This window comes from Pelophylax lessonae, assembly GCF_965119305.1.
Source record: "Pelophylax lessonae genome assembly, chromosome: 2".
Taxonomy (NCBI): Eukaryota; Metazoa; Chordata; class Amphibia; order Anura; family Ranidae; genus Pelophylax; species Pelophylax lessonae.
In genome coordinates this window covers 61,923,501-61,943,308 of record NC_138769.1, presented here as the reverse complement: position 1 = coordinate 61,943,308, position 19,808 = coordinate 61,923,501, and the positions used below count along the sequence as shown (strand labels likewise).

At 40.7% G+C, this 19,808-nt stretch overlaps 1 protein-coding gene across 2 annotated transcripts in view; it reads left to right on the top strand.

The window, feature by feature from the left end:
- The window catches only part of EPHA3 (EPH receptor A3), a 499,175-nt gene extending 482,198 nt beyond the window's left edge, over positions 1-16,977 (top strand). For both annotated transcript variants that reach the window (XM_082244783.1, XM_082244782.1), the window contains exons 16-17: positions 2,764-2,919; positions 16,470-16,977. In XM_082244783.1, coding sequence (XP_082100909.1) covers positions 2,764-2,919; positions 16,470-16,575 — 262 coding nt within the window. In that variant the 3' untranslated portion in view covers positions 16,576-16,977. The remainder of the gene's footprint in view (positions 1-2,763; positions 2,920-16,469) is intronic.
- Positions 16,978-19,808: the final 2,831 nt, after the last annotated feature.

The following is a 19,808-nucleotide window of genomic DNA, read 5'->3' as shown; positions in this document are numbered from 1 at the left end:
TTGCTTCATTGATCTTTCCCTTGATCCTGACTAGTCTCCCAGTTCCTGCCGCTGCTTCATTGTAGGGATGGTATGGGCCAGGTGATGAGCAGTACCTGGTTTCCTTCAGACATGATGCTTGCCATTTAGACCTAAGAGTTCAATCTTTGGTTCATCAGACCAGAGAATTCGGTTTCTCATAGTCTGAGAGTCCTTCAGGTGCCTTTTAAAACTCCAGGTGGGTTGTCATGTGCCTTTTAATGAGGAGTGGCTTCTGTCTGGCCACTCTATCATACAGGCCTAATTGGTGGAGTGCTGCAGGGCTGGATGTTCATCTGGAAGGTTCTCCTCTCTCCACAGAGAAATGCTGGAGCTCTGTCAGACTGACCATCAGGTTCTTAATCATAAATTACACTTTATATTCCATGAAGTAGGCTGCAAAAACACACAGGAGGGCATAAACACCTCATGCATTACCATAGATAAGGTTTTTTTTTTGACACACAAGACAAATGGATACTCACAGATAGATTCAAAAAGCATATATCACAATTGCTTCAGCCAGACACAATGTGCCAGTCATAGGACCAAACCTGTTTGGATGGCTGACACATTTCAGGGGACATACCCCCTTTCTCAGAGCTAGCTGGAGTACCCATTTTTCTTGCATGTCAAAATAAACGTGTCTATGGTAATGCACGAGGTGTTTTCACTCCCTGTGTGTTTTGTGCAGTTTGTAGAAGATTCCCCAGACTGAGGAGGCATTGCGCCTTGAAGCACTGTGGAAGTGAAAACCCCTGGATTTAGTGCCGGGGTGTTTTTGGGAGAATTTCTATGAGGTGGGACCTATATTAAATAAAAGCCTGTTGACTGTTTTGAAATTTCTTAATTAGTAGGTTGTAAGCTCCAACGAGCAGGGCCCTCTGATTCCTACTGTATTGAATTGAATTGTAACTGTACTGTCTACTCTAACATTGTAAAAACGCTACGCAAACTGTTTGAGCTATATACAGTGGGGAAAATAATTATTTGATCCCCTGCAGATTTTGTAAGTTTGTCCACCTACAAAGAAATGAAGGGTAAACCAGAAAAAAATACATAAAACAAATGCTATAAATTAAGTTGCAGTTCAGTGAGTAAAATAAGTATTTTATCCCCAAGCAAAACATGACTTAGTACTTGGTGGAGAAACCGTTGTTGGCAACAACAGAGGTAACACATTTCTTACAATCGTGATTATGTTTGCACACATCTCAGGAAAGATTTTGGTCCACTCTTCTTTACATCTCTTCTCTAAATCCTTAAGGTTTCTTGGTTGTCTCTTGACAACTAGAAGTTTCAGCTCCCTATATAAATTTTCTATAGGATTAAGGTCTGGAGACCTTAATGTGCTTCTTCTTGAGCCACTCCTTTGCTGCCTTGGCAGTATGTTTTGGGTCATTGGCATGCTGGAAGACCCATCCATGACCTATCCTCAGTGTTCTGGCATAGGGAAGAAGTTCGAGTTAATGCCAAAGAGCTCTATTTTGGTCTCATCTGACCACAACACTTTCTCCCAATCTTTCTCTAAATCATTTAGATTTTCATTGGCATGACTGTACATGTGCTTTCTTGACACGGGGGACTAGCCATGTTTGGAGGCAGAAAAATGCTGACTATGAATCTAAGAACATCATCCCTACAGTCAAGCACGGAGATGAAAACATTAAGCTTTGGGGCTGTTTCTCTGTTAAAGGTACAGACTGACTTTGCCAATGGACGGGGCCATGTATTGTAAGATCTTGAATAAGAACCTTCTTCCCTTAGCCAGAACACTGAAGATGGGTTGTGGATGGGTCTTTCAGCATGACAATGACCCAAAACATACCCCCAAGCCAACAAAGGTGTGGCTCAAGAAGAAGCACATTAAGGTCATGGAATAGCCTAGCCAGTCTCCAGACCTTAATCCTATAGAAAATTTATGGAGGGAGCTGAAACTTCAAGTGGCCAAGTGACAGCCAAGAAACCTTTAGGATTTAGAGAAGATCTGTAAAAAAGAGTGAACCAAAATTCCATGACTAAGTCTTGTTCTGCTTGGTGATCAAATACTTATTTTACTCATTGAACTGCAACTCAATTTATAACGTTTGTATCATGTGCTTTTTCTGAATTTTTGGATTTATATTCTGTCTCTTTCATTTTAAAATACACCAAATAATTATTTTCCCCACTGTAAATCCTTTATTATAATATTAATAATAATAATAGCCCACTGTACTCAGAAATACAATATGAGAGAGGCAGTGGTGCATTTTTGTATGAGCATGAATGCTCATATGTGTTATGAGGCTTTATTTGTGTTAACCTTAGAAGAAAATAAGGTATCTCATCAGGCAGATCACTTGCAAACATCTGAAGGTCATCTAATGCCCATGATTAGCCTTGGAAATGTTTCCAAAAAGACAAAATAGGCACACGTCCTGTAATAAAGAATGTGAAGGTGCTAAAATCCTGATTTCAGGTTTACATCTACCTTAAAAGTGTAACCCCACTAAATCTAAGATTAGCCAGTGTTGTGGTAGGGGGAAAAGCTTAAAAATGCAGAACAAATTAAATTTGTTTTTTTAAATAATAAATTAAAAATAGTCTGTGCAGCAACTGAAATGTGGATTTTCCCTTTAATTCATGGCACCTACTTAAAAGGAATTATTTAGGCCAATGTAAGTTTTTTTTCTGCTAGTAAAATCACTGTTTCAGTTTCAATATTGTCAATGTAAAATAACATGCTTTCTTTTTTTTTTTTAGACCATCAAATCTACTATTAGATCAAAACAATATTGACTTTCCCACATACCGATCCGCCGGAGACTGGCTCGATGGTATGCAGTCCGGACAGTGCAAGGACATTTTATCGGGAGTTTGCTACAGCTCCTGCGAAACAATTGCAAAAATTTCCTTAGAGTAAGTCAATATTATTTATGTTTTATTTTGAATCAATAATGTTTGTGATTAAGCATAGTGGAAACCATCTTACAATAGAACTGTGTAATTGCAGCCTAACGTGGTTGCAAAGGTATTTTTTTTTTTTAAATAACAAACATGCTATACTTTCCTTTTATCGCACAAAGCGGACCCGACCTCTTCTTTTCAGGTTCCCCGCTAGCACTCCTGGTTCCACCTCTATGTCCAGTGCCCCCATAGGAAGCCACTTCCCATGCGGAAACTTGTGCATGCTCGCTTCTGAGCCCCAACTCAACCCTCACCCCACTCCCTTGTCACTGGCTTTAAATGACAGCAGTGGAAGCCAATGGCTCCCAGTGCCCCAGCAAAGCCAGTGAGACCCATAAGTGAAGGGAGAGAGGGGCTGCAAACATGCACTGAACTGGATCAAATTAAGGGCTCAGGTAAGTAAAGGGGGGGATACTGAGGCCTAAATATTTTTAACCTTCATGCAAGGAATTCATTAAGGTAAAAACTATTTAGGCTTTAGAACCACTTTAACGTACTAAGAACAATCCAGATTCCTGAAGTCACCTCTATTTCCCTTGCTGCATAGTTGGCCCAGTTAAGGACTTAAAGCATACCAAAGTCAAAGGCTTGCTGTGAAGACTCGCAACGCTTTAGGCTTGTTGGAGGCAACCCTTAGCAACTCATAGGAAAGGCACAAGTAGCTATTGGATCTTCAGTAACTTGGAGGAGGAAGAGGGCAGGGAGGCAGTCGTAATCAAACAGTGGAGAAAGATGGAGAATGGGCTTTGTGCATCCCAACTGTCTGGGCATGGTAAAAACATATGGGGTAATATTCTGAACTATGGGATACCCAAGAGAACAGTCCAGTCAGTCTACGTAGTCTATGTCTTTAAGGTTTTGAACCACGTCTTCTTCTATGATCTTGAGATTGGTCAGTTAAGTTGCCCACTCCTTCATTGTAGGGTGAGAGGTTGATTCCCAGTGTCATAATATCACATACCTTGCAGCTAGAAGGAAAACATGGAGCAAACCCTTCTTTTCATGAATAATTTATTTTAAAATAAACCTGTCATTCAGGGAAATATTTGGGCCTACCATTTTTTCTTCTAAAAATGTTAAAGTATGTAGATAGTCAGAAAGTTTTCTTTCAGTTTTGGATAGAGTAGAGAAAAGTTAAATTCACTTTAATTTTATTTTATGCTCTCTATGTCTCATTGGGGAGATCGTTTCACTGCCTGTCCCCAAAATGCAACAGAAAGTAAGAAGAAATCTCTACAAAATGAGTTATCATTGAAATAGATGCTCACAATGGAAGTTTAATCCCTCTCTCTGGTTCTGTTGACAGCTATAACATTTTGGATTTCTAATCACTTCTGGCTCAGTGAGATTGGTCACCGGGACAATTAGAGAGATTGAATCTACCCAACGAGGGGAATAGACAATGAAAAAAAAAAACTTGACAGGGTTTCTTATTTATCCCTTATCATTCTTAACAGTTTTGTCTATATATGCAATTTAATTGTCTGGCTTTCATGCTTATCCACTTGCTTCAGTAATTTCAGAAGCCAGGTCCTCTGCTTGCTTGTTCCAGATTAGGAACTTAAACATTTGAATCCAGGTGGCCAATATGACAGCCAAACAACTACGATTTTTTAGGGAAAAACTCAGCAATCGCAAGCTTCATGTTTTTGACAGGTTTCCTTTAAAGTGATGCAATTTACAAATATATATGGAAAAGCTCTACAATATAAGAGATACTAGGCTCTATATTTATATTTGCTGTGAAGATATGAAATTAGGCCTACTGCACGTTATCAGCCATTTTAGGCTAAAGGGGGCTTATCAAAGTCTGCCTAAAGTGTCCTTCAAAGGGAATACTAAGCAGTATGTTAGATGTGTGGAAATAAATGCTTTTGCCAGGATCAAACTTGAGCTCAAAATTGTTATTTTTTAAAAAGCTCTAGCTATTTCTTTTACATATAGAAAAGCAATTTTATATATATATATATATATATATATATATATATATATACAGTATCTCACAAAAGTGAGTACACCTCTCACATTTTTGTAAATATTTTATTATAACTTTTCATGTGACAATAATGAAGAAATAACACTTGGCTACAATGTAAAGTAGTGAGTGTACAGCCTGTATAGCAGTATAAATGTACTGTTCCCTCAAAATAACTCGACACACAGCCTTTCATTTCTAAACCGCTTGCAACAAAAGTGAGTACACCCCTAAGTGAAAATGTCCAAATTGGACCCAATTAGCAATATTTCCTTCCCGATGTTATGTGACTCATTAGTGTTACAAGGTCTACGGTATGAATAAGGAGCAGGTGTGTTCAATTTGGTGTTATCGCTCTTACTCTCTCATACTGGTCACTGGTAATTGAACATTGCACCTCATGGCAAAGAACTCTCTGAGGATCTGAAAAAGAATTGTCTCTCTACATAAAAATGGCCTAGGGCAGTGATGGCGAACCTTGGCACCCCAGATGTTTCGGAACTACATTTCCATGATGCTCAACTACACTGCAGAGTGCATGAGCATCATGGGAAATGTACTTCTAAAACATCTGGGGTGCCAAGGTTCCCATCACTGGCCTAGGCTATAAGAAGATTGCCAAGAATCTAAAACTGAGCTGCAGCATGGTAGCCAAGACCATACAGTGGCTTAACAGGACAGGTTCCTCTCAGAACAGGCCTCGCCATGGTCGACCAAAGAAGTTGAGTGCATGTGCTCAGCCTCAAAGGCAAAGGTTGTCTTTGAGAAATAGATGTATGAGTGCTGCCAGGTTTGCTGCAGAGGTTGAAGGGGTGGGGGGGTCAGCCTGTCAGTGCTCAGACCATATGCTGCATCAAATTGGTCTGCATTGCTGTCATCCCAGAAAGAAGCCTCTGCTAAAAATGATGCACAAGAAAACCCGCAAACAGTTTGCTGAAGACAAGGTTAAGGACATGGATTACTGGAACCATGTCCTGTGGTCTAATAAGACCAAGATACATTTATTTAGTTCAGATGGTGTCAGCGTGTGTGGTGGCAACCAGGTGAGGAGTACAAAGACAAGTGTATCTTGCCTGCAGTCAAGTATTGTGGTGGGAGTGTCATGGTCTGGGGCTGCATGAGTGCTGCCGGCACTGGGGAGCTACAGTTCAGTGAGGGAACTATGAATGCCAGCATGTACTGTGACATACTGAAGCAGAGCATGATCCCCTCCCTTCGGAAACTGGGCCTCAGGGCAGTATTCCAACATGATAACGACCCTAAAGACACCTCCAAGATGACCACTGTCTTGCTAAAGAAGCTGAGGGTCTGGTCAAGCATGTCTCCAGACCTAAACCCTATTGAGCATCTGTGGGGCAACCTCAAATGGAAGGTGGAGGAGCTCAAGGTCTCTAACATCCACCAGCTCTGTTATGTCCTCATGCAGGAGTGGAATAGGGCTCTAGTGGCAACCTGTGAAGCTCTGGTGAACTCCATGCCCAAGAGGGTTAAGGCAGTGCTGGAAAATAATGGTGGCCACACAAAATATTGACACTTTGAGCCCAATTTTGATATTTTACCTTAGGAATGTACTCTCTTTTGTTGCCAGCGGGTTTCCCCCCGCCCCCAGCCCCCGCCCACCAATAGAGCTTTCTTTTGGTGGTACTTGATCACCTCTGGGATTTTTATTTTTTGCGCTATAAACAAAAAAAAGCAACAATTCTGAAAAAAAAAAACAATATTTTTCACATTCTGCTATATAACATTCCCAAAAAAAAAAAATGTAATATCAAAATTGTTCATCCTTTTAGGCCAATTTGTATTCTGCTACATACTTTTGGTAAAAAAAAAATCGCAATAAGCGTATTTTGATTGGTTTGTGTAAAAGTTATTGCGTCTAAAAACTAGGGAAAGATTTATGTCATTTTTATTTATTTTTTTATATTTTACTAGTAATGGTGACGATCTGCGATTTTTAGCAGGACTGCAACATTGCAGCAGACAGATCGCACCCCTAACTGACCTTTTTGACACTTTTGGGGAAACAGTGACATTACTACAGTAATCAGTGCGATCGCGGATGCCCGGCGGCCCCGTGCATGGTGAGGGCCCCCGAGTGAGGGCGGAAGCGCCTGTAACTGGTTAATGGCTGTGTGTTGAGTTATTTTGAGAGGACAGAAAATTTACACTGTTATACAAGCTGTGCACTTACTACTTTACATTGTAGCAAAGTGTAATTTCATCAGTGTTGCCACATGAAAAGATATAATAAAATATTTACAAAAATGTGAGCCGTGTACTCACTTTTGTGACATACTGTATATATATATATGTATATAGTTTAATTTAATGGCCCTTATAAAACTACCCCAGTCATTGTGGACACCTCAGAAAACCCTGCAAATTACCCATCATGCTCCATTCTGGTAACTAGCTTTCCTGGTGCCTCCATGGCAGCATACCAATGATAGAGCTCCGCCTCGACTCCTCCCTCAGGGCTAGTGCATAGCATAAAAGACAAGAAGGTCCCTTCCCCCAGCATTCTCCTTTTTTTCCTCATACCTCTGGAACTGGTGAAGAGTTAGCAGTATGTCCCTACCTCTGCCTTACTTAGTTTGGCAGCTTCCGCTGGGTTCAGCCTCTCCCAGACGCAGTCCCTGCTCTTGGGTCGCTCATAGCACTAATAAGGCAGGGAACCCCTTCTGTGGATCTTTTGGGGTCAAAGCAGAGTTTCCTCATAGGAACGCAGTCTGCAGTTTCTGGAAAATTATGGATGAGTCGTTTCTGCAAAACAGCCGGGTCAGGTTTTCCCTTTATTTTATCTGTTTCATTTATATATTTCACTGGTTTCTTTAAGGCTACTGTATGTGTTATCAATGTCTTATTTTCCATTTCTCCCCTTTTTTCAGGTTACTGTCACTAAATGATGTTATTTGTAAGGCATATTTTGTTATTTTTTTTTTTTTTCTTCCTTATATTCTGGTAGTAATGCGTTTTTCTAGGGGTTTGTCCTTTTTCCCAAAAAGTTACCTCTTAAGCTGGATACACACTGTGCAACTTTTGTTGTCAGATTTCCTTTAGATTTGTCTTTTCTGTGTGGTGCAGGGGCCTGCCTGATTGCATGCAGGTTGGGGGTGTTTAGGTTTGGCCTCATGTTATATGGTTTTGGTAGGTCTGGAGGAAAAAATCTAAAGAAAATTGTATAGTGTGTTAGTCGCCGGCCATGTTTGTTGGGGGAAAGCAGTGCTCGCTTTCCCTAAAGCAATCAAGGTAAACTATGAGCAGCAGTTTTGTCCATTAGGCTCTCCCTTTTCCTAATTAAAGATATAAGGAGGCATCTTGCTGGGATCTGCCTCTATGAGAAGATCTTCAAGTGCTCCTTTCCCTGCCCTTAGGTAAAGTAAATTTTTATTTAAAATCTGTACAGGTATATCTGTGGGTATAGTTGTGCAGCTATGTATGTATGTATATATATATATATGTATGTGTATATATATATGTGTGTGCGTCTATGTATATGCGTGTATGTATGGGTATCTGTCTTGTATAGGTCTGACAGTTTTATTCCCTCTCTCTTTTCTTTTTCTTCATCCCTATTGTCTTTAAAAAAAAAAAAAAATGGGGATTTTTTGTCTCTGTCTCTCTCTCTCTCTCTCTCTCTCTCTCTCTCTGCCTCTCTCTCCTGACCCTGCTGCTCGTAAGCCATCATGAGTCACTCATCTCATGCAAAAGATCCTCACACTTCTGATAGGTATGGGACCAACTTTACGTGAGTATTAAAAAAAAAAAAAAAAAAAAAAAGAGAGCATGTGCCTTTGAGTGATGGGAATTTTCCCTCTCTCACCAGCCCTGCCCATTCCAAGAGATCGGAGAAATCTTCAAGATATCGAGATGACGAGAGTCCATATAGATTCCGATCCTCACAACATAGATCTGGAAGATCAAGATCAAGGAGGCGGGACTATTCCCCATCTCCCCCTCCTCATACTTCCAGGAAGAAATGCTGGGCTTGTGGCGCAAATCCCCTCCCGGATAAATTAGTCTGCAAGGACTGCTTGAGAGATTATGCGGCCAATCGGGAGCAGGAAAGCAAACAAGTAGTAGACTTGATCAAACAGTCGGTTTAGGGATTCAATTTCAGAGCATTGGCTCCGACCCAATCTGTTTCCGAATCTTCTGCTCATGTTCCAGATACCGAAAGGCCCTGTCCCTCTGCAACTATTACTCCTTTACATCCGGTAGAGCATCCAGCCAGGGAGTCAGACTCGGTGGGATCTTCAGATGAACGGGATCCATCTGGGTTCCAGTATACCTTGGTTCAGCCCTTCATTCAGGCGGTCAAAGAAGCTATTGCCTGGGAGGAGGTAGAAGATCACACTCCTCAAAAATCCAAATCCTATTTTCCATTCCTTAAAAGGAAACAGATCTATTTCCCTTTAATGGGAGAAATTAAGGAGGGATGTCCCAAAGGAGGACATAATCAAAGCCCTGGAAGAGCTCAAGATTTTGGCAGATTTTGTGGGAGAAGCAGCAATTGATACCATCCGCTGCTCAGCCAGAGCTATGCTCCATTCTGTGATGGCAAAAAGAGCTTTATGGCTTAAACCATGGATAGCTGATCCTGCATCCAAACAGAACTGGTGCAAGATTCCATTTGATGGGAAAAATTTGTTTGGGGAACAACTAAATACAGCCATCTTTAGAGTGTCGGGCGGAAAATCGGGCATGCTTCCACAAGACAGAAGGGCTCGCAAGTCAAGGCCATTTACAGCAAGATTCCATCCATCTAATGTGCGGGATTACAGACAGCCAAAACAGGCCAGAGAGGGCAGGAGACCCTGGAGAGGCACTCAAGCTTCCTTCCTAAATTCCAGAAAAAATAAAGTCCTTACCGCTCCCCAAGAGGCGCCAACACCTTTTTGACGCCAACTTAGCCTTGTCCCTCCCAGTGGGGGCCAGGCTAAAACAATTTTTCCAATCTGGGCAAGCCACTGCCAGGATCCTTGGGTTCTATCGACTATTCGTTAGGGCCATTTTTGGAGTTTTTTGGGTCATCCTCCTCAAGATTCGTTCCAACAGACAACGTGGCCGACCTCCCATGAAAAGGCACAAGCACTGTCTCATTTCCTGTCATCTCTCCAGCTTCAGAAAGCGGCAGTTCCTGTTCCCTCGGAAGAGCGCTTCAAGGGATTCTATTCTACCCTTTTTCTGGTCCCAAAGAAAACAGGAGGTTGGAGACCTGTTATAGACCTAAAGAAGCTAAATCGACACATTATTCTCAAAGTTCAAAATGGAGTCCCTGCAAACGATTATCCATGCCATCCAGCCAGGGGACTGGATGATCTCTATAGATCTGCAGGATGCGTATTTGCATGTCCCTATTCTCCCCTCTTTCCAAAATACCTGAGAGTCGCAGTGGGACAATTGCACCTCCAATTCCAAGCCCTTCCCTTCGGCTTGTCCACCTCTCCACGAGTTTTCACAAAGATACTGGTCTCATCCCTGGCTCCACTTCGAGAGAGGTCTAAGAGTCTACCACTATTTAGACGATATCTTGCTTCTGGCCTCCAACCCAAACCAGCTCATAGTCCACAAGGAAATGTTAATGCAGGAATTAACGGAAATGGGATGGTTGATAAACCTACAGAAGAGCCAGTTAATACCTACTCAAGAGATGATTTATCTGGGCGCCTTATTCAACACGAAACAAAGTTCAGTTTCGTTGCCTCCTCAGAAGAGGGAAGCCATTATTCAGAAAATGATCCAAGTTCGGCGATGTTCTTTCCTGACAGCATCTCAATGCATGAGTCTAATAGGCACTATGTCGGCCTGCATCCCTTTAGTCCCCTGGTCTCACTGGCATCTGAGGCATTTCCAAGTAGCCTTTCTGGCACAGTGGAAGAGACTACATCTTTCCCAAAAGATCAGTCTGTCATTGTCAACAATCAGAAGCCTACACTGGTGGACAGATGCAACAATTCTTTCCAAATCGCATCACATCGGCTCTTCCTCATGGATCACAATTACGTTCGATGCCAGCGGACAGGGCTGGGGAGCCCATTGCGGGGAGACAAGGGTACAGGGAAGGTGGCCTTTCCCTACCAACGGGGTTGTGTCGAATATCCTAGAAATCAGAGCGGCTTTTCAAGCATTGTTAGCCTTGACTTCCATCATCAAGGGTCAGAGAGTGTTACTGCGTCTGGACAACAGAGCAGCAGTGTCTTATCTTCAGAGACAAGGGGGCACACACAGCAGATCCCTTCTCAGGGAAGTGGAGCCAATACTCTTATGGGCAGAGAAGAATCTCCTCGGCCTGAAAGCTGTGTATCTTCCAGGCACTTTGAATATGGAAGCAGATATGCTGTCCAGGAACTTCACGGACAGCAACGAGTGGTCTCTACACCCCCACATCTTCCAGTAGATAGTCAATCTCTGGGACTATCCTCAGGTACATTTGTTTGCCTCTCCGAGCAACAAGTTGACCCGTTTCTTCTCCCGCTTTCCTCACCCATCGGCCGAAGCAGTGGACGCTCTGGTATGCCCATGGGTCTTCAAGACGGCTTATGCCTTTCCACCTCGCCCACTGATTGCGAGTTTTCTCTCAAGACTTCTGAAGGAAGAAGTCCAAGTCTTGGCAATACTACCCTAATGGCCGAAGAGACCATGGTTCCCTCTAGCCATGTATCTCAGCCTGGAACCGCCGACAAGGATCCCCTCCTTTCCTCACCTGTTATCCCAAGGCAGGATCTTTCACCCGAATCCCCACAAGCTGGACCTTCGGGTTTGGAAGCTGAAAGGCAGAGGTTTGAAAACCTAGGATGCTCCGCAGAGGTCATCTCTACCCTTCTAGGAGCAAGAAAGCCTTCCACAAACACAGTATACAATAAAATCTGGAACAAGTTTCAAACCTTTGCTTCTGGAAAAGGATTCAACCCCATCTCTCCTTCTACGATTGACGTCCTCAGTTTTTTACAGACGGGTCTAGATTTGGGTCTTAGTCTGAGCTCCCTAAAGGTTCAGGTAGCAGCAAAATCGGCCGCATCCAATAGAAGGTGGGCAGAAGACCCCTTAGTAATGACCTTTTTGAGAGGAGTATTAAGAATCCGCCCTCCGGCCAGGCGCTCCTTTCCAAAATGGGATCTTTCATTCGTTTTAGAGGTCCTCTCAGATCAGCCGTTTGCCCCAGTAGAGCAAATTTCACTTTGGAATCTTACATTAAAAACGGTCTTCCTCTTAGCCATAACATCTGGAAAGAGAATTTCGGAACTCCACTCACTAGGAATTGGTGAGGAACACATTTCCTTTTTCCCGGATAGGGTGGAACTCCGTCCGATTCATGGCTTTGTCCCCAAAGTGGCGTCATCAGCTTTCCTAAGAGAACCCTGGGCATTGCCAGTTTTTACTGACATGGATTCTGATACTTGCCACGAATTAGACATCGCCATAGTGCTGAAAGCCTACTTGGCTGCCACCAAATCTTTTAGGATATCGGAAAGACTATTCATCATCCCTCACCGGAAAAAATAGAGGGAAAGATGCCACTAGCAGAACTCTAGCCTCCTGGATAGTGAAGCTAATCAAAAAAAAAAAACGTACATATCCAAGAAGTTGGTGCCTCCAACACAGGTGAAAGCTCATTCCACGAGGGCTGTAGCAGCATCTTGGGCAGCTAGGGCCAACGTCTCCTTGGAGACGGTATGCAGGGCAGCATCCTGGTCTTCTTGCCATACTTTCATCAGGCATTACAGAATTGATCCAGGATCCCTTTCAACTGTAAACTTTGGAAGGAAGGCACTAAGCTTAGCCATGTCCTCTGTCTGAATAAAATTTATTTTTTGTGTGTGCATTATCCCACCCGTGTCAGCTATTTATTTATCATTGGTATGCTGCCATGGAGGCACCAGGAAAGCGGGAAATTGTATCATACTTACCGTAATTTCCCTTTCCTGGTGCCAATCCATGGCAGCATACGCTCCCACCCTCGGTATTCTAAATTACAGGAGAATGCTGGGGGAAGGGACCTTCTTGTCTTTTATGCTATGCACTAGCCCTGAGGGAGGAGTCGAGGCGGAGCTCTATCATTGGTATGCTGCCATGGATTGGCACCAGGAAAGGGAAATTACGGTAAGTATGATACAATTTCCCGCTTTCCATTCACTCAAACTATGTGAATGTGCTGTGCGTGATGAGTAATCAGGGTTACAAAGTAATATTATCAATATATAATGAGCAAAATCTCTGTCCAGGATTATGCAGCAGTCTTCCAGGAAGCCTTAGGGAAGGGTTTTTTAGAAGTCTGAAAGCTGACAGAGGGAGTGTTAGCAGAAATATGAAGCAAAATACTAACTTCAATGTCAGTTGCAAAGAAAGGATAATTAGAGAAAGGATCAAGTGACAAGTTTAAACTATAATACTCTGAAATATTGGAATAAATGTCAGCGGTTCTGAAAGTGTGGTTTGAAACCGTGCTCCAAAGAATAGCTGGAGCTGGAAATGTGTACTCGGTATTGCAATAGAATCAAGCTCTTTTCTGGGACTTTGAAGGTTTAAATCTGGTCAAAGTAACGTTTAAATCCTACAGAGTGTATTGTGTATTTTAGAGTTGAGTGGGAATGGCATATTGCCCATGGTTACACTATATGTTCTGGCAGACATTTGGGAAGTCTTTTGTAAAGAGGATAGACTAGTATACCGGTAACATGTGATGGATGTCTCTTTTGTCTGATCTTGTGCTGCTGATGGCGATTCTACATTGAATACCTAATAGATGTCGAATTAAATTTTAAAGTTCAAAAGATAAAAGAGTTGATTTACTAAAACTGGAGAGTGCAGAATCTAGTACAGCTGTGCATGGTAGCCAATCAGCTTCTAACTTCAGATTGTTCAATTAGGCTTTGACAAAAAAAAGAAAAAAAAAAGCTGATTGGTTTCTGAGCAGAGCTACACCAGATTTTGCACTCTCTAGTTTTAGTAAATCGACCCCAACGTTTTAGAGGCTCTGGCTCTAATCAGGTGCTTAAAAAAATCCCTATTGGAATCTATGCATCCAGCATCCTGCATGTAGATTAGGCGACCGGATGCATGGATGGGGGGGCAGCGCCTTTGCTCCCCCAATGGATGGGCCAACACTGAATCCAGTGCAGTGAAAGTCTGACTCACCTGGCACTTTTCATACACAAGGCTGATTGTCTGTAGTGATGAAGCATTATTGCCTGGAATATTATGTATTACCCTTAAGGCCCTTGTTCAGGCACTTTATAAGTGTGGAGTAGTGTTCATGTAATATATGCTAAAAAAAAAGAAAAAAAAAGAAAAATAAGTTTTCTGTCCACAAATGACCCCCAGAAAATACGTTACAGAAAATAGTTCTAGCAGCAGCTTAGTAAATTCCATCATGAGAGCATTGAACTGTACCACAGAGATCTCCAGAGCTAATGAAAAAATGACATTCTGTTGGACTACTAATGAGCATAATTACCTGATGAGTTTTTAAGTAAATTACTATGTAAAACTCTTCCTGTCTAAATGAGCATCCCATTAAACAGCCATCTCTCTGAACATGCCCGGCATTGATGAGGGATTGCCGAGGCTTTCCTGAGATGACATTTTATTTTCTATCAGCTAGAATAGATGTATTGTTCCTTGGACTTGCCTAATGTTTAGGAAAGCTGTGCTGAAGTATTGTACTTTGTGGGAATTACACATGTCTCTTGTAATTAGTATGCTTTCTTTAAACACAAAATGGTTTTATTACACTTTGTATACGGCTCTCTCTTTAGAATCTGTACAACAGAGGAAAGCAACCTGGATCCACTGCACACTGCATAATGAAGGGAACAAATCCGACAGTTACATTTGTTCTTTTTCTTCATTTAGGTGTACTTTAGATTTATAAATATGTTCTTTTGAGTTGGATTCTGTCCTAATTTCACCAATTTTCCAGTTCCTGAGATTTTGCTCAAAGTCTGGAAACTAGAATTCATAAAGCAAAGTTGTAGTGTATTTTCAATAAGTACAAATTTCCATAATTTTTATTTTTAAAGCGGTAGTATACTCCGCTTTTTAACTTTTACCTACAGTTAAGCCTATAATAAGGCTTACCTTTAGGTAAAATTAATATCTCCTAAACCTGCACAGTTTAGGAGATATTCGTCCTGCATGCAGCTGCTGACACCAGAGGTGCATGTGCTCTGAAGGTCCGGAGGACCTTCAGAGCTCCTTGCCGGCTCCTAGCGTGGGAAAGTGAACTCCAATGCTAGGGAGTGACGTCATCGCGGTTTCCGGCTACTCACAGCACTGGAGACGCCGAACCCGGAAGAGATGCCGAGGGAAGATGTCAGCTGCCTCAGCGGTGTCCAGGCGACTGTGTCGGGGCTTCTTTCTATGGTAAGTATTTCATAATGAGCTAGTATGCGATGCACACTAGCTCATTATGCCTTTGTCCTGCAGGGGTTTTTTTTTTTTTGCTCTCCTGGTACTAGGAACAAATAAAAATATCTGGGATTTCCAGGTGTGGTGGAACATCGGTCCCACCTCCCCCCTCCCTGTCCTCCAACGTGACAGCATTAATGCTTGGTGATTGGCCTTTTAGGTACACAGCTGTCTCATATAATGATTGATAGTTTTATTTGTTTTTTTTTTATTGATATTTTTAAAAAGTGAGGACCAAGGAGAAGGCACTAAGCTTCTTTTGCAGGTTAAGGATAGGTTCACATATAAGTGGTTCTGTGTGCTGGATTTGGATGGGCACAGCTGCATTTTTCGCAAGAGAAAGGTCCCAGCACCTTTTTTAAAAGGGGGCCCCATGTAAACCATAACACATTTTTTTAGTGAGTGGGGGTGCCATTAGAAGTTAATGGCGCCCCATATGTTTTCTTAAAAGTAGCCTGTTTTTGTGCGACTGCATGCAGGTGCAGGAATGTGTGAGATTTACATCCATTCCCACACCCTGACAGATGTGAATCTTGCCTTAGGTCCACTTTTAAGTGTATCTAAAATTTGTGGCTAGAGTGTTGAGGGATAGAACCCTTTTTACATTGCAAAAAGTTATCAGCACTCAATATTTTTTTCTTTTCAGTTCTTTATTGTGAAAGATATCATGACAATATACAATATCTACAATATATACAATACAATATATAATATTATGAGATATCATGAGAAAATACAGCCAATATTTCGGAACTTATAGGGTTCTTTCCTGAAGGCAGCATTGTGGCATACTGCATACTGCTATTGTGATATATTGCATATATAGTGTAGGTGATAAAGGTTTAGGGGGAACTGTGCTACAGGAAGACATCCAGGAACACATTCAAGGCTAATTCTAAGATGCAGTGCCACCAGCAGGAGATATATATATATATATATATATATATATATATATATATATATATATATATATATATATATATATATATATATCTGGAGTAAAGTCTCAGATTTTTGCAGACCTTTCTTTGTAAGTTCATGGAAGACAATTAGTGGACATGATTAAATGCTGAAAATATATAATAATTAACCATGTGTTTTTCTCTTCTTAATCTAGTGATATGAAGACAGTCGGAGTCACAATCATTGGCCCTCGAAAACAAATGATGGGCGCAGTCAAACCTCAAGAACTGCATATAAAGAATGGACCTGTTAATGTGTAAAACATAATAAAGTACAGGAAGCTACACTTCAAACATATGGTGCAATTTAATCTAAAAACTGAGAGCGCGCTGTGGGGAGCTTGAACTTAATGTAAACCTCACACGCTCTTACTTTGGAGTAAACATGCCTTAAAATCGGAGTGAAAACTCTTCTATTTCTCTGTCAGGAAGGCTGCATTTCCGGTCACTAAAGAAAAATGTACCACAATTAGGCTGTCAAAATAGCAGACATCAATGAAACAAGAAGAAGATCACAGGGTCGACCAGGAGCAAAAGTCACAAGATTTGCAATACACTATAAAGAATTAAGTAGTTTTATGGAGTTTGTTTTTTAATGCGTTTTAACAACCCTAAAGTTAACCTGTCATCAAGAGAATAGAATATTTATTATAAAAATAATTAGAAAATCCATTTAAAATGGGTTTTTACATTGGGGTAGAGTTAAGTATGGTTAATTGTTGCAGGGTTCTGGGACTCTCTTGGAGGAATTTCCATTATTAGCAGAGTTATGACAAGCCGGTGTCTTATCCTTTATTTTCTGTTGTTTTGGACAATCCAGCCCAAGCTGAGAAGCCAAGCTTTGCTCATCACTGGGGTGCTGGGGATTGTGGGAGCTCTCCATAGCGGGAATTTAGAGAGAATTACACACTCAGGGAGATTAAAATCCTACCCAACTTTTCGAAAACAGGAATTACATTGTAGGCAGATTCCATTCTAAATTACAAAGAATACGTGGTTTAAGTAACATGGTAGGGCTTTAGAATGAGCTAGAAATGGTTTGATTGACCCAGATAAAAAGTTTGGGGTCAATACGGAATGTGGAGCTTTAGTTCAGATTATAGGCCTGGAGAACTTACTTATTTCTAGAAGGCAATTTCTTCCTTTTATGGTCTAAGTTGGTTATATAGATGCTTCAAATAGGTCCTTCTCTAGATTGGGTTAATATTTTATGAGAACTTAACCTAACTGGAATATACTGATGAAGGTTGTAGTGTTAAAAACACCTCATAATATCTAATCCTTTTCTTACAACTTTCAGTATGTCAAAATATCAAAAAATGCACAATGCAAATGATAAATGACCTAAAATTGCTAAAGTTAATAATTAAAAATAAAACAGATGCTTCATGCAATACATCTTTGTAAATCTCCCCTAAAATGATCACATTACTATTGCCTACTAAAATAAAAATAATCTATTATTTGCAGCTTTTTTTTGTTCAGGACACATTTCATTTTAAGGATTAATGCATAAATCAAAGTGCCCTTTCCAGTTTTCCCCTTTTTCCCTCTTCCATAACCTAAACTACCCCTCGCTTTCCCTCGCTTTCCCTCCTAAGACAGTAGCTGTCATCTTCAGCACTTGTTTTCAGCACATCTCAACCAAAAATGTACTGACTACACCTGCAAAGTGGCTTTTCATTGACATTTTTTTGACATCAGTTTCAGGCCAAGGCCTCATAAAAGTCTATGGAGTGCTGCTTTGCAGATGCAGATTAGGGACAGAAGATTTTAGGTTCATGATGAAATCAAAATGGGGCCACACCTGTAATTTTGAGATAAGTATGCTTCTGGAGAGAGGACAGTTGGGGTAGCTCAAGATAGGTATTATATTTTTATAAAACACCCTCCTACACAAAATGTGAAAAATGTATGTCATACTTTTGCTTATTTTTTATGATATAGGTTCTGCTAAAATAAAGAAGAACTTTAGGAATGTAAGCTGAGCATTGCACTTTCCTGGATGTCTTTGATACGTACAACTGCAAAGTTCAGGTACATAGTACAAGTTCAAAAACAAAAGAAGAAAGTTTGCCCAAGAGACTTTAATGATAGGCACCCCAATATAAATAAGGGAAGAAAATGTGTATATAAAATATACAAAATGGTTTTATTTATCTAGACAAACGGTGTAACATACATTTAAAAACAGAGTCATTTACAATTGCCAAATCATGTAGAATACAAGAGTAGATGATGACACAAAAACAGAGAACTAAGACATTTGCTATCAAGAGGTAATACTGTGCTAAAAATGTCTCTACGTGTTTTGCGAGGTCACAGCTCACTTCTTCAGGAGATGCACAGAGGAGGATCTAGAAATAACAGACAAGTTAGAAAACAAAACAAAAAAAAAAAAACACCCCAAATCCAAACTTACATTACAAATGCTTGAGAACAATCTTCACTATTACATAGTAGACCATGGAGAATCATAGACAATGAAAAGTGTCTTCTCAATATATAATAGTATCATGCCAGACAGGGCCAACCAGATGTCAATCCATTTTCCCTCTAGGAGTTGTGTAAATTTATGTTACACCATTGGTCTAGATAATTAAAACCTTTTTGTATATTTTATATACACATTGTCTTCCCTTTTTTTATGTTGGGGTGCCTCTCATTAAAGTCCCTTGGGCAATTTTTCTTCTTGTTTTTGTACAATATGAGACTGAGAAACACCCCTGCCCCTCACATGCCAGCTCTGTTTTTTGTACACAGTACAAGTCCACAACCCAAGAAACATCTTTAAGGCTAAAAAACTAATTCTGACCAGCTGCAAATGGTAAAACTGCAGTTACAGAATTTTATTTTAATGCCCCGTACACGTGATCCGAAAATCGGATGACAAATACTGATTTTAAAGCGATCGTACAATGATCTGATTGTTAATGCACAGCTTTCGAGAGCTGATCACGACAGTTCATATGATATTATCCGAAGGGACAAAAATGAAAAATGTACTTGTAGGATACCAGATAGTACAAGTTTTGTTTAATCAGTACAGCATTCGTCCAAAAATACAATGCATAACATTATATCACTTCCAATTTTTAATTCTGTTGTATGAGAATTTTCGTAACTTTAGTAACCTATTTGGTTTCAAAATGCAACTAGCAAGCGAAAAAAGTCAGGTGATAAGAGCACATTTACACTAGTGAGCCCCACTGATTGCACAGCTGTGTGCACTGTGTTATGCAGTCCTGATTGACCAAACCCAGTGCATCACACTGTTTACTTTTTTATAGAACTGTCATAATTGAAATTCTTTTTTTTTTTTACAAACTTTTTATTAGGTATAAAATTGTAACACAAGTAAATACAGCACATTAGGAAAAATGCATTGTAAATGAGAGTAGAAGGTACAAAGTTAGATTACAATTGAACAAATGTAATGGTAAGCTGGGTTGTTTAAAACACATAGTACAGAAAAATCATAGTATAAATGTAAT